This window comes from Rhinoraja longicauda, chromosome 7, assembly GCF_053455715.1.
Source record: "Rhinoraja longicauda isolate Sanriku21f chromosome 7, sRhiLon1.1, whole genome shotgun sequence".
NCBI classification, from domain to species: domain Eukaryota; kingdom Metazoa; phylum Chordata; class Chondrichthyes; order Rajiformes; family Arhynchobatidae; genus Rhinoraja; species Rhinoraja longicauda.
Genome location: NC_135959.1, coordinates 62,410,302 through 62,425,962, shown reverse-complemented (window position 1 = coordinate 62,425,962; position 15,661 = coordinate 62,410,302). Strand labels below are relative to the sequence as shown.

Here is a 15,661-nt window from a genome sequence, read left to right as displayed (position 1 = left end):
GGCCGTGGAAGTCACGATGAGGTCAAGATTGGCTGCCTTGCCCAGCCTAGGTGCCACAATTTTGGGGAGACTTCCAGGGAGCGGGGGATTTCTCGCGGAACCCCTAGCAATCTCTAGTGGAACCCTCGTGTTCATTACAAGGCTATACATCGTTTATTTTCTTTTTTTCTTCTTTCTTTTTTTCGATCCGATTTCTCCGTTGGTAAACGCGATTTTGGCAAAGTGAAAAACGTGGAAATCATGCAAAAAGCGCGGAAAATGGGTTTTAAAAACGGGGAAATCCACGGAAAATTCACAAGCCTGCATCTCCCATCCTGGAGTCCCCCACTTCCCTATTATCCCCTCTCTAGCCCTTCCACACATATCCCTCCGGCTTTACATTTCACTTTTCCTCTTCTCTCCTTATTTGACACCCTTTTCCCCTCCTTTTCTTCAATGGCTTTTGTCTTAGACTCCATCTATAACTGAAGAGGAAGGGGGATGGGGAGGGGAGGGGGGACAACCATGATACTGAAGAAAGAGGAAATCTCAAATGCCCAAGAGTGAAAGTGTATGATTGTCGAATTGGAGTGAAGCAGTCATGACTGGCCAATTGACCTACTCCCGTTTCCATTCCTAATGTCATTAAGTACATTGGCCAGGAAATTATTTCTCACACACTAAAAAAACATTCTGTGCAATTGAAAACAGGATTAAATTGCAGGAAAAACAAATTCACACCCATTCGTGGGCCTCAGTGCCTTGTGGAATATTTGTCAACCGACTTTCATGAAGATTTTCTTCTTGCACTAGAAACATTGTTGTGGCAAAAAAACTCTCCCAAATGTCATTAAATGTGCTCCATTGTGATTTTCCAGTTCACAGTTCCAGGTTATTCACAGAATTTTTTTTTTTTCCTATCCATGTTTCTCCTGAAGCAGTGCTATTTAAACTGTGCCAGGCTGGGCCTCAGCACTTATTCCACAATCTGTTCAGGTTCAATATTTAGCTTTCTTTTAATTTTACACGACTTTTCTGCACTCCACCCTAATTCTAATGGGAATTCATCTGTAACTCTTACTGTTCTTGTTGGATACCATGGTGCTGCATAATTGGCATCAAAAGGGAGATACCCAGTGCCCTCCATAATGTTTGGGACAAAAATCCATCATTTATTTATTTGCCTCTGTACTCCACAATTTGAGATTTGTAATACAAAAAAAAATCACATGTGGTTAAAGTGCACAAAGGAGTTTTTCAAAGTTAAAAAATGGTCAATCCTTGAGTGGCCAAGTCAAACACCCGATCTGAACCCAATTGAGCATGCCTTTTATACGCTGAAGAGAAAACTGAAGGGGACTAGCCCTCAAAACAAGCATAAGCTAAAGAAGGCTGCAATACAGGCCTGGCAGAGCATCACCAGAGAAGACACCCAGCAACTGGTGATGTCCATGAATCGCAGACTTCAAGCAGTCATTGCATGCAAAGGATATGCAACAAAATACTAAACATGACTACTTTCATTTACATGACATTGTTGTGTCCCAAACAATATGGTACCCTGAAATGGGGGGGGGGGGGGGGACGACGACGACTATGTATAAACACTACTGTAATTTCTACATGGTGAACCCAAAATGTAGAAAAATGGCCTTTATTAAAATCTAACAATGTGCACTTTAACCACATGTGATTTTTTTCTATTACAAATCTCAAATTGTGGAGTACAGAGGCAAGTAAATAAATGATGCGTCTTTGTCCCAAATATTATGGAGGGCACTGTAGATTATCCAAAACCTATTCTCAGTGTTTACAGGATTCACACAGGCTGGATGTCACCAAGATAATCCTCACTGAGATCTGTGACCTCTAATACCGCACATTGTGTTTGTATTGCTTTGACTTCCTAATCTCAGAATCATTCTGGGCTACTATGGTTGGTCTATGTTGCACCTCAGATTGATGTTCAGTGCTATGTTGAGATCATTTAAGCCCTATACTTAGAATACTAGATTGGCAGACTTTCTCAAAGCACAGACATTCATAGACTGCACTTTCATGTTCACCAATCTCTCTCGTTTCATCTGAAGTCCTGTAAGCACTTTGGCACTCCTTGCACTGCTCATTGCTGAAACAGCATCACTATCCCAAAGCTAGAAGAGTGCTACTTGTGTGGTGCATATATTTTCTGGCTTCTGCTGTTGCCGCCAAAAGGGCAAGTACCGGCAGCTACACAATTCTGCAGTAGTTCAAAACAATTGCACCTGCTGCAGCACTGCACAGGGAAGCTTCACAATGCTGTTCAGGGAACTTTGTGTTGGAAGATCATAATATTTATGGGATTTTAAAGAAAAATTGTGTTAAGTGACACTCAAAGCTTTTTATATGGAAATAAGGAGGTATTTCAAGGATCAAAAATCCACAATCCTCAAACTCACTGATCCAATGCAATAGATCTGATACTTCTTTAAATACCCAGTATTAAGATTGCATTTTGATCATTTGGCCTGTAAGTAAATTTTGGCAATGAATAAGAAACCAAGACAGAGAATAATCCTTTTTTTATATATTAAGGGGCAGAGGATATGGTAGACATGGGAACGTGGCCAGATCTTATCAAAAGCCAAAGCAATCATGATGGAGAAAAAGGCATAATCCTGCCACCATTTTTCACTGGATACCATGGTTAAGAAATTCTTTCATACAACACCGAAAGTGCTGTATGCTTCAAAACAGGCTTAACTTACAAGAAAGCAAAAACTTTGCCCATTTGTGGGCCTTTTAAAATTTGATAACCAACCTGCAATAAAAAAAAATTCAGTGCCGGAACATGATATAAACTCTCCGAAATGTCACTGGAGGCAAACATATTTGTTGGCATATCATATCATATCATATATATACAGCCGGAAACAGGCCTTTTCGGCCCTCCAAGTCCGTGCCGCCCAGTGATCCCCGCACATTAACACTATCCTACACCCACTAGGGACAATTTTTACATTTACCCAGCCAATTAACCTACATACCTGTACGTCTGATGCATGCCATTAAAACAAGCTATTTTCCTTTGCCCTTTCCCAGTACAAAAAATAATTCTCCCCAGCTTGCTGTCAACAATGCCAGAACAGAGAATCAAAGACTAGTAGTCATGGAGTTGTACAGCATGGAAACCGACTCTTTGGCCCAACTAATCCATGCCAACCCAGATTTCCCATCTACGCAAGACACACCTGCCACGATTGACCCATATCCCTCCACCTGTCCAAATGTATTTTTGAATACTGTTATAGTACCTCCGTCAACTACCTCCTCTGGCAGCTCGTTCCAAATACCCACCACCCTGTGTGGAAAAAGTTGCTCTTCGGGTTCCTATTAAATCTTTCCTTTCTCACTTTGAAGCTATGTCCCCTGGTTCTTGATTCCCCTACTCTGGGTAAAAGACTGAGCATTCACCCTATCTATTCTACTCATGATTTTATACAACTCTAAGATCATCCCTCATCCTCCTGTGCCAAGGAATAAAATCCTAGCCTGCTTAACCTCTCTCTACAGCTCAGGTCCTCGAGTCCTGGCAACATCCTCGTAAATCTTCTCTGCATCCTTTCCAGCTTAATAACATATTTCCTACAACAGGGGGACCAAAAGTGAACACAATACTCCAAATAGAGCCTCACCAACGTGTTGTACAACCATCACATAACATTCTAACTTCTATACTCGAAACTCTGACTGATGAAGGCCAATGTATCCAAAGCCTTCTTGACCACCCTATCAAGCTGCAATGCCACCTTTGCTGTTGCTTCTCATAGCAATTTATAATTTTGCAAGGTGAATGGGGGTTCTGATACCATGGTGAGGAAGAGGCAAAAGATTAAGATCAGAATATTATAAATAGAAAGTATAGGGTTTATTTTCATCAACATATCACAACAGAAAAAAGCCAACACTGACTGAAAATAAAATATTTACAATTTTACACCAAAAATCACAAAACATTTTCAATAGATTGATTAACACAACCAGTTTTAGGGTAAGTTAGGAAATGTACTCTTTTCACATTGACACTGAAACTGTTACAATGGCCATTTAAACTTCAGAAGGTCTACTTAACTTCAACCGAATTAAAATGACCACAGATTTTGTGTTTGGGTGACTACATTTAAATTAATCATTTTGGTTCAGGTACCGAATTTGTGCAGTGTTCTGTAATTTCAAAGAGGTAATAGTGAACATTTGTTCGACAAGCAACATCAAATGCTGTCTCACCCAAATTATTTTTTAGATCTGAATTTATGTAACGATTCATTAGCAACAATTCAATGGCCTCCTTGGTATCTTTACTTCCTGAAGCAAGATGTAGTGCTGTATGCAGACCATTAGTCTGGGCATTGATGTCTGCATTATTCTGCAGAAGAAATGAAGCTATTTCGGCATTGTTCCATTTACAAGCACTGTGCAAAGGTGTCCAGCCATCTATAGTACGAGCATGCACATCTGCTCCTTGCGTTATCAGCTTGCGAACAACCTCAATATGACCACTGTAGGCAGCCCTATGAAGTGGTGTGTAGTGGTCATCGTCTTTAACATTGACAAGCCCTGGGTTTTCTGAAAGAAGTCTGCATACTATCGAAAGCTTCACCATGAAAATAACAAGACAAAATATACATTTTAATTATTATTAGGCATAGGTTAACAGGTTAGTAATAGCTTCATAGCATCACATTCTATGATTACTAAGGCCATCGAAGAATGTAAAGACATTCATAGCTATCAATACTTTTAAACTGTCTCCCTGAATACAAGCTTCATGATGTTACCACAACTAACATGTATCTATAATACAATAAAAAAGAAATGTGTGCTATCAACAAGATGCATCACAAAAATAAATTGAGCAACTCAGGATTGATGTTACGATATTTTGCATTTAACATTGGCAACGTTTTAAAAATGCCCCAGGGATTCAGAGTCCGAATGTTTTATTTGTATAAATGGCAAAAATAACATCAAAAGGAACAATTAAAGGACGTAGTCCTTTAAATAAGGTATACAAGGCACATTTCGGCTAATATAGTGGAATGCGTAGATATATGGAAGAGGCTATTCAATGTGAATAATAAAGTCTGCACAACAGTGCACATTAACAAGGCAGCAAGATCCTTAATAATGCACAAAGATGTCAAAATGCAGATATATTACCAGACAGTGATGGCATATTACAACCGATAAAAGGCAACTGGATTAGAGTAGGATTACCATAAATGGGTGTTTTATGATTGGTGCAAATATCATGGGCTGAAGAGTCTGTTTCCATGGTGTATGATTCAATATTGAGGGAATTTTCATTGTTGAAGTATTTGAATCTGAGGATTCCCAATATGTCAACAATGTAAGCCATGGATGATCCAATCAGACACCTACCTGGTTTTTCTCAGCTGCCCAAAGTAATAGATTTGGCAGGTCATTTTCCAGCTCTTTCTCTTTCATTGTAAAATAAGCATCATTTTCAGCTTCGTCATCTTCATCATCAGACTCTCCTTGCCACATGCTGTGTGTCCCCACGGGTATCAGATGTTCATGTGTCTCTAATAGATCAAGTTGATTGAAGTAGTTTGTGAGGCCGGCAATTCCTTCAGTGCTGCACTCTGTATTCTCATATTCTTCAGTTATTTGATTTTCTTCTGAAGATTTTGCAGCAAGTGACACTTTCTTCTTCACCATGGGACTATTATTCTCTTGCCCATTCATTTTCCACTGAAATACCTAGATTTTCATTACTGCCTTACTTCAGAGTACCACTTCAGATTCAACATTGTGGCTGAAGATCCACTGCAAAGAAAAAACACAATCAGAATCAGCACTGACCTGATACTTAGTACCTATGTAAAATGTCCAGTGTTCTTTTAACCATTTAAAGGAGGCAAGTATACAAAAATACACATTACTTTTACATTAGTTATACTTGAAGATGATGACAGCTCAATAGAAGAGGTGATTAAAACACTTTAATGCAGCCCAGATGGACAAAAGGGATTATGTATTAGTACAACATGTTGTAGCGGCTTTTCCTAATGTCACCAAAAAGATTTTTTTTTAAATACTGCATTCTTCAATGGACTAAGTGAGCTTTTTTATCTTACAATATATTTTTTGAGAAGCAACATTATTCTGCTTTTTTCTGCTGCAACTAAATGGTGGAAGTTTGTAAAGGTAAAGCAATAGGAGAGTTTCCTTCTCCAAAGAGCACAGGAGGGGCTGATTCCTCATCTTCTCAGCACTGAGGATATTTTGTTACCAAATAAAGTAATAGATTAACTTTAATGAATTTAAAAGAACCACAGAAAGATATTTTCAAAACAGTGCTCTTTTAATGAAAGAAAAAACCCATACTTTTTAGATAGAGACCTGCTTTTTAAAGCGAATGAAATCAAACTTTAATACATAAAGAGGTGTAATTACAAATGAACTATTAAGAGAACGAGACAAAATTCAAGACAGAGAGATTAGAGGAAATATGTATAAACAATTCAGAGAAAAAACAGGAAAAAAGTGTTTACTGCTTTACAAATATCATTAAAGGGCAATAATAAGGAAAAACAAAAAAAGGATTAAACAAGTAGGAAGGATAATTTGTGACTGATGGGTCATAACTTGCTATCAAAATAACAGTACAGTCAAACTATTCTTTAAATATGTGAAAAGGTTAGACTGAGCTCATGTTAGGGCAGACGTAGGGTTAAATTAGAAATCGAGAAGCTGCTGCACAACATGTGCTGCTCCACTATTAGCTTTGCCAAAAAAATGAGTTTGGATCAAATACACAACTCATGAAGCTGCTGTGTATTCAGCAAGCTCAAACAAATCTCACTATAGAAAATAGATAGAAATTGTAGAAAATGTCACTATTGAGTCCTTCAAGGTCAAGTGTTCTTGAAAGCCAGCCTACTTTTCCATCATTAATGATTGACTAATGCAAGCAATGAATTTCATTCATATCTGCTGTGGAAATTAAATATTGTTTTACTCTTTCTTAATCCAGCACTTTGCCACTTTTTATTTCACTTTCTGTATGTGATTTGACATTGAACTCTCATATTTTGAACTGGATTTGTTGGTTTCATAAACCAATCTGACTAGTTAAAAATATATACAATTGTGTACCCACTTCCTCAAATCACAGAGACATACAATTTGATAATTATTTGAAAGCTCCAGCTTCAAGTTTCTGGGCACTCACATTTCGGAGGACCTAACATGGTCCACTAATATTGCTGCGCTGGTCAAGAAGGCGCAGCAACGATTGTTCTACCTAAGAACATTGGAAAAAGTCTGGTCTACCCCAACAGCTGCTGACGACCTTCTACCGGTGCACCATAGAGAGCACCCTAACACATGGCATCCCTGTGTGGTATCTCAGCTGCACAGAGGCAGAGAGGAAAGCTCTTCAGCGGGTAGTCCATAGAGCTCAGAAGACTATCGGAACACAGCTACCAGCCTTGGAGGGCATCTACAACACACAATGCCTCAGAAAAGCCACCAGCATTCACAAAGACTCCTCACACCCCTGCAATAGTCTGTTCGAACTTCTACCATCGGGCAGACTCTACAAGGCCTTCTGCACCCGCACCTCCAGACTCAGGAACAGCTTCATCCCCAGAGCCATACCTGCCATGAACCGGTCCTGCTGAGCCAGATGGTCACATCGCACAGTGAACCGGCACAGATCTACTTGCACTTTATTCTGTTTTAAAACTGTTTCTAATTTGTTTCATTGGGTTGTTTAAATTAATACTGATTAGCTAATTAATTTATTGCATCGTATGGGAGGCGCATTCCCAATCTCGTTGTACCCCTGTACAATGACAATAAAGATATATTGTATTGTTGTATTGTATTGTAAAGTCTGAGGAATTAAGACCTATCGGGCGCTGGCACAAAGGGGAGCAGAATCCAGCAATAGGTCAGGCTCCAGGGGTTATTCTTGCTCCTATTCTCTTGTTTTTTTTTGCTTCCTGTGATCTAATCATTTCCACCAAAATGCCATGAGAGACAATTGGAGCATAAAATTGGAAGGTCAATCTAATGATGAAAACTGCCAAATTCACCAACAGAAAACTGGGCAATATATACAACTGTTGCAATCCAGGGAAACAATATTTTTAACCATGTAAGGTATCCTGAAAGTTTTAAAATAATACCAAAATAGGCTGAAATGGATTATCTGAGAAAAGTGTAGAAATTATGCTGTATTCCATCTGAAATGATAAAAGAAAAACAAAATTGTTAGGAAGAAGATAAGTTTTGCACCATTTCCTCGGGAAGTTTAGTGAAAAAAATTGAGAATGAAAGGAAGTCTGAAGTTGCTGTTCACACATATATCATGTTAGAACTTAAGATGAAGTATTAAAAGTGGAGTCATGGATTTCAGTCATTGCCACGGTAGAAGCTGGTAGTGTTTCAGTAATGGTAATTAAAGTCCTTTGTGATGAGTGGAATGTGAAGTTTTTCAGAATTGAAAGCGGCAACATAAACTTTGTGTCAGGAAATAGATGTATTGGAAATCTAGTCAAGGTGAAAAGAATAGGTCATGAAAATAAATCTAGAATAAGCTTGAAGTACTCTGTGTTTTTAGAAACAGATTTTAGATTTATGGCCTTTCAATAGACAATAGGTGCAGGAGGAGGCCATTTGGCCCTTCGAGCCAGCACCGCCATTCAATGTGATCATGGCTGATCATTCTCAATCAGTAGCCCGTTCCTACCTTCTCCCCATACCCCCTGACTCCGCTATCCTTAAGAGCTCTATCCAGCTCTCTCTTGAATGCATTCAGAGAATTGGCCTCCACTGCCTTCTGAGGCAGAGAATTCCACAGATTCACAACTCTCTGACTGAAAAAGTTTTTCCTCATCTCAATTCTAAATGGCCTACCCCTTATTCTTAAACTGTGGCCCCTTGTTCTGGACTCCCCCAACATTGGGAACATGTTTCCTGCCTCTAACGTGTCCAACCCCTTAATAATCTTATACGTTTCGATAAGATCTCCTCTCATCCTTCTAAATTCCAGTGTATACAAGCCTAGTCGCTCCAGTCTTTCAACATATGATAGTCCCGCCATTCCGGGAATTAACCTAGTAAACCTAGGCTGCACGCTCTCAATAGCAAGAATATCCTTCCTCAAATTTGGAGAGCAAAACTGCACACAGTACTCCAGGTGCGGTCTCACTAGGGCCCTGTACAACTGCAGAAGGACCTCTTTGCTCCTATACTCAACTCCTCTTGTTATGAAGGCCAACATTCCATTGGCTTTCTTCACTGCCTGCAGTACCTGCATGCTTCCTTTCAGTGACTGATGCACTAGGACACCCAGATCTCGTTGTACGTCCCCTGTTCCTAACTTGATACCATTCAGATAATACTCTGCCTTCCTATTCTTACCACCAAAGTGGATAACCTCACACTTATTCACATTAAACTGCATCTGCCATGCATCCGCCCACTCACACAACCTGTCCAAGTCACCCTGCAACCTCATAGCATCTTCCTCACAGTTCACACTACCACCCAGCTTTGTATCATCTGCAAATTTGCTAATGGTACTTTTAATCCCTTCATCCAAGTCATTAATGTATATTGTAAATAGCTGCGGTCCCAGCACCGAGCCTTGCGGTACCCCACTAGTTACTGCCTGCCATTCTGAAAGGAACCCATTTATCCCCACTTTTTGCTTTCTGTCTGTCAACCAATTTTCTATCCATGTCAGTTCCCTACCTCCAATACCATGTGCTCTAATTTTGCCCACTAATCTCCTATGTGGAACCTTGTCAAAGGCTTTCTGAAAGTCAAGGTACACCACATCCACCGGCTCTCCCCTGTCAATTTTCCTGGTTACATCCTCAAAGAATTCCAGAAGATTAGTCAAGCATGATTTCCCCTTCGTAAATCCATGCTGACTCGGAACAATCCTGTTACTACTATCCAAATGCTCCGCAATTTCGTCTTCTATAATTGACTCCAGCATCTTCCCCACCACTGATGTCAGACTAACTGGTCTATAATTTCCCGTTTTCTCTCTCCCTCCTTTCTTAAAAAGCGGGACAACATTAGCTACCCTCCAATCCACAGGAACTGATCCTGAATCTATAGAACATTGGAAAATGATCACCAATGCATCCACAATTTCTAGCGCCACCTCCTTAAGTACTCTGGGATGCAGACCATCAGGCCCTGGGGATTTATCAGCCTTCAGTCCCATCAGTCTACCCAACACCATTTCCTGCCTAATGTGGATTTCCTTCAGTTCCTCCGTCACCCTAGGATCTCTGGCCACTAGAACATCTGGGAGATTGCTTGTATCTTCCTTAGTGAAGACAGATCCAAAGTACCGGTTCAACTCGTCTGTCATTTCCTTGTTTCCCATAATAAATTCCCCGGCTTCTGTCTTCAAGGGACCCACATTTGCCTTGACTATTTTTTTCCTCTTTACATACCTAAAAAAGCTTTTACTATCCTCCTTTATATTATTAGCTAGTTTACCCTCATACCTCATCTTTTCTCCCCGTATTGCCTTCTTAGTCATCTTCTGTTGCTCTTTAAAAGAGTCCCAATCCTCTGGCTTCCCACTCTTCTTTGCTTTGTTGTACTTCTGCTCTTTTATTTTTATGCTGTCCTTGACTTCCCTTGTCAGCCATGGGTGTCTCTTACTCCCCTTGGAATCTTTCCTCCTCTTTGGGATAAATTGATCCTGCAACTTCTGCATTATTCCCAGGAATACCTGCCATTGGTGTTCCACCGTCTTCCCTGCGAGGGCCTCCTTCCAGTCAATTCTGGCCAGCTCCTGCCTCATGCCTCTGTAATCTCCTTTGCTATACAGTAATACTAACACTTCCGATTTTCCCTTCTCCCTCTCAATTTGTAGAGTAAAACTTATCATATTGTGATGACTGCATCCTAATGGCTCTTTTACCTCGAGTCCCCTTATCAGATCAGGTTCATTACACAACACTAAATCCAGTTTCACAAGTTTAAAATAATTATAGTAGGGACTGAGTGATGGTGAGAGGAAAAATTAAAGGAAAAGCGTGTGACTGACAGCAAGGTTGGAGAAATGACATGACTTAAAGAAATGATGGTGCAAGTCAAAGTCATGGGGTTGAAAAGAAAAAAACAACATGGAGTCTGGAAGAGCTGAAAATGGCAAAAGTAGAGTAATTATTTCATATTACTAACGTTATGGGCTATTGAGCCCATCAAATCTAAATTAGCTCTCAGAGCTAACCAATCAATCCCATTCCTCCACTTATTTAACTGTAAACTATTTCCTTAAAGATGTCCAATATAATCTAACCAATTCTCCTACACTTGGGAAAATGTCAACAACCAATTATCTAACAAGCAGTGCATCTCTGAGGTGTTGGAGGAAAACCATGTAGCTGTGAGAAAATGCAAACTCAATTGAACTCAGATCATTGGAGTTGTGAGACAGTTCCCTAAAGATGCCAATTGTCTTTTAAAAATAGTTAAACTCGATGTTGATGACTTAACAGGTCCAAGTGATAAAATAAGTGCATAGAAGTCGGAATATAAGCAGATCCGTATGGGACAGAGATTTAAATTGGACTCAACTCGAGGTTGGAGATGTTATTCCAAAATAAGCCTGGTTGAATTATTTATTTTTGTTTCCTCATCGTGTGGCAGGTAAAAAAAAACACATATTTGGGGCTCTGGAAAAGGAAATGGAGTAGATAAAATGACAGTTGTATCTGCGTTTGCTCTGGAAGCTGTCAAGGGGAGGAAAGCACAGGCTGGGCAGGGTTGAGCAGGAGATATTTAGTGTAGAAAGGAACTGCAGATGGTGGTTTACACCGAAGATAGATAGACTCAAAATGCTGGAGTAACTCAGCGGGCCGGGCTGCATCAGACTCTGGAGAGAGGGAATGGGTGACATTTCGGGTTGAGACCCTCACGGAGGAGGTGACTGGATGTCGAGGCTGGTGCACGGGGAAGTCGGGGCCAGGGGAACCACAGTGGGAAATGGATGTGAGTAAGAGTGCGGGCAGATAGATGCAAAGAAGGACGTGAATGGCAGGCGGTTTACTCACTTCACCCGCCGCCGCCGCCGCCGCCACCATCGGCTCGGCTCTGCTCTGCTCGGGGCCGCTTGTCTTTCCGGGTTGCAGCGGAAGGTCGGCCCTGGCCTGGTGGTGGTGGGGGCGCGGCGGTTGGGAGAACAGGTGGCGCGGACACGGACACAGGCCCGAGGCGCCCCCAACCACCACAACAACAGCTCCTGCTCCCAGCTCCCAGCTCCAGCTCGATCAAGGCTGCTGCTCCTCCATCCACCTCCCCACCGCTCGGAAACCCACGCCCCCGGGGCTTGCAGGAGGAGCACGTGTGAAAGTGCAGCCGCCGTCAGGATGAGTGCTGGAAACACCATGTAAGTTGTTGTGCACAAGAGAGTTTGCCGCGTGTCACAAAAAGCTGCAGTAACTCGGCGGCTCAGCTCAGGCAGCATCTCAGACCCAGCCAGGAGAGAAGGAATGGGTGACATTTAGGGGTCGAGAATCATTGGGAGCTTCAGCATTTTGTTTTATTTGTCCCGTTTGAGGTGTTTGCCTGTTTAGTTGCAAGGAGCAGTTTGCTGCGACCAAATTACAGCTTGTAGTGTGGCAACATAAATTTTATGTCAGCAAATAGATGTATTGGAAATCTAGTCAAGGTGAAGAGAATAGGTGGTATAAGAAAATAACTGCAGATGCTGGTACAAATCGATTTATTCACAAAATGCTGGAGTAACTCAGCAGGTCAGGCAGCATCTCGGGAGAGAAGGAATGGGTGACGTTTCGGGTCGAGACCCTTCTTCATCAGTCTGAAGAAGGGTCTCGACCCGAAACGTCACCCATTCCTTCTCTCCCGAGATGCTGCCTGACCTGCTGAGTTACTCCAGCATTTTGTGAATAAATTGAAGAGAATAGGTTTTTGTTTCCAAGATAGTAATGCACAGAGTGCTGTATTGCATATCTTTCCCCACCCGATTAGAGACATTGATACTATTACTCATTTTTGTTGATTATATTTACGTGATTTTTCTGTACAAACGTATTTTCGATAAATTATTTGAAACATTTGCAGATAAAACAACTCGGTTAACTTATTGACAATGTTACAATTCTAATCAAATTCAATGAACACTAAAAAACCGTTATCCATACACATTCAACATACATACACATTTAGAACATAGAAACAACTGTTTTGGTCCATTATGGTCATGCTGACCAAGAGGGGAGAATGATGACCATTAAGAGGGAGATAAACATAATTTCAGCTGGGAAGTCGGGTCGGGTGATGGTAGATTGGAAATTATATGGTAATAAATGTGAGGTGTTGCATTTTGGGGAGGGGTGTGACGGTTGTCGAAAAGAGTGCAGAAATGAGTTACGAAGGTGTTGGCAGAATTTGGGCAGATTATAATTTTATTGCTTCGTGTAAGGGACTGGTGCATAAAACCCATAAATAAGGTGAACACTGTATTTCCCAGGGTTGTGGAATCAAGAACAGGAGGGCATAGGTTTAAGGTAAAAGGGGAAAGATTTAATAGGAACCTGAGGGGTAGCTTTTTCACCTAGATGTTGGTACATATGGAACTAGCTGCCAGAAGATATGGTTGAGACAGGTACAATAACAACATTAAAAGATATTTGGACAGATACGTGGATAGAAAAGATATTGAAGGATGTGGATTTGATGTGAGCAAATGGGACTAACCTACATTGGCATCTTAACATGGAAGATTTGGGCCATAGAGGTTGTTTTTGTGTGGTATAACTCTATAATCAGAGGGGATAGATTTAAAGTGAAGAGTAAGAGGTTTAAAGGGGAACTGAGGAATATTTTTGTTCTCCCAAAAATAAGGCTAGTATGACCACAAGATTTAGGAACTGCATTTGAATCTCCTAGGCTAGTAGGATATGAATCAAGTGCCGGTAAATGAGATTGGTGGAGATAGATACTTAATGGTCAGCATGAACATAATGGGCCAAATCAGTTGTTTCTATGCTCTAAAACTATATAATCCACCTCTCACTGCCCTCGTAACCCATTTGGCCTGGTCTCGCCCTAGCACAAATGTTCCTTTTGTCCTTTCCATCCCTCCTGCTACTTTCTCTGCAACCATAAAACTATATATACATATTGTCATTCCCTGTTTTGACAAAGATTCTCCCACCTAAAATGTTAACTCTTTCTCTTTCCATGCACCTTTGAGTGTTTCTATCAATTCCTGTTTTTATTTTGGATTTCCAGTATCTGCAATTTTATTTTCAAGAAAAATATAGGTATTAATCTTGTTTTGCATACTACATGCTGAATTGTTCTTAATAACAGACTATTAAGCAAACTATTTAGATAATGAATCCTTGACCCTTTCTAATTTTAATTATCTGAATGTCTCATAATTATTACAGAGATGATACTGATACTTTGAAAATTTTGATTGCAACCGACATTCATCTTGGTTATTTGGAAAAAGATGCCATAAGGGGAGGTGATACTCTTGTTACCTTTGATGAAATTTTAAGATGTGCACAGGATAATGAGGTGAGTTACCAATATCAGCAATAATGTTCCAGAAATGGGATTTACCTTGATCATTGGTCAGTAAATGAAAAGCATTATTAAAATTCTTTCTTTCTTCATACTGTTATGTTGCCTCAATAAGAAGGCATCTGTTATCAAGGTTTCCCGCCGTTAGGGCCAAGCTTTTTTTTGCACTGCTGCTATCAGACAAGAGGTACAGAAGCCTGAAATTCTAGACTATCAGTTTCAGGAAGAAACTGTTTTTGGAAATTCTAGACTATCAGTTTCCAACCTCTGATTGCATAATCCTACCTCGACAATGGAACATTATGGTCCAGCTCGTGCTATACCATGGACTTGTTATTATTTCTAATTATAATTCTAATTATATGTTTGCATCAGTGTCTTGTTTTTGTTGTGCACTTTTAGAAATTTTAGGTATAATTTGTGTTATATTTGTCTGAGACCATGCGCCTGTGATGCTGCTGTAAGCAAGATGTTTCATTTACCAGTACCTTTCCATACTTGTGCTTATGACTTGAATAATCTCAATTTGACTTGATACTGTGACTGAATCTGGGTTGTAATATTCCGTGCTCTTGGATTCAATGTGTCAGCAAAAAAGGAAAACAACTGCATGTCTTTTTAACCAGTTTATTGATCTCTCCTGCTTCCTTAAAATAGGCTGAAGTCAGCATGGCTTTGTGAAGGGGAGGTCTTGCGTGACAAATTTGCTGGAATTCTTTGAAGAAGTAAATAGCAGGACAGACAAAGTAGAATCGGTAGTTATTACTTACTTAGATTTTCAGAAAGACTTTGATAGGTTGCTTAGTTTAGAGATGCAGCGCAGAAACAGGCCCTTTCGGCCTACCGGGACCGCGTCGACCAGCGATCCCCACACATTAACACTATCCTATACCCACTCGGGACATTTTACCAAGCCAATTAACCTACACACCTGTACGTCTTTGAAGTATGGGAGGAAAACAAAGATTTCGGAGAAAACCCACGCAGGTCACGGGGAGGACATACAAACTCTGCAGACAGCGGGATCAAACCCGGGTCTCCAGCGCTGCATTCACTGTAAGCAGCAACTCTACCGCTGCGC

At 40.6% G+C, this 15,661-nt stretch overlaps 2 protein-coding genes across 3 annotated transcripts in view; one reads left to right on the top strand and one right to left on the bottom strand.

Annotated features, from left to right (window-relative positions):
- Positions 1 to 2,525: 2,525 nt before the first annotated feature.
- ankrd49 (ankyrin repeat domain 49) lies at positions 2,526 to 12,411 on the bottom strand. Its single transcript, XM_078402719.1, has 3 exons — positions 12,078 to 12,411; positions 5,401 to 5,808; positions 2,526 to 4,612 (listed from the first exon to the last, which is right to left on the bottom strand). The coding sequence occupies exons 2-3, from the start codon at positions 5,725 to 5,727 to the stop codon at positions 4,148 to 4,150; spliced, it is 792 nt and encodes a 263-aa protein (XP_078258845.1). The 5' UTR covers positions 5,728 to 5,808; positions 12,078 to 12,411; the 3' UTR covers positions 2,526 to 4,147.
- Positions 11,564 to 15,661, top strand: part of mre11a (MRE11 homolog A, double strand break repair nuclease) — a 61,460-nt gene continuing 57,362 nt past the window's right edge. Inside the window, exons 1-2 of one of the 2 annotated variants that reach the window (XM_078402716.1) lie at positions 11,564 to 11,673; positions 14,442 to 14,574. In XM_078402716.1, the coding sequence (XP_078258842.1) occupies positions 11,573 to 11,673; positions 14,442 to 14,574 (234 nt within the window). In that variant the 5' untranslated portion in view covers positions 11,564 to 11,572. Of the gene's footprint in view, positions 11,674 to 11,797; positions 12,413 to 14,441; positions 14,575 to 15,661 lie in introns of those variants that run through there. The other variant, XM_078402717.1, reaches the window with a different exon arrangement.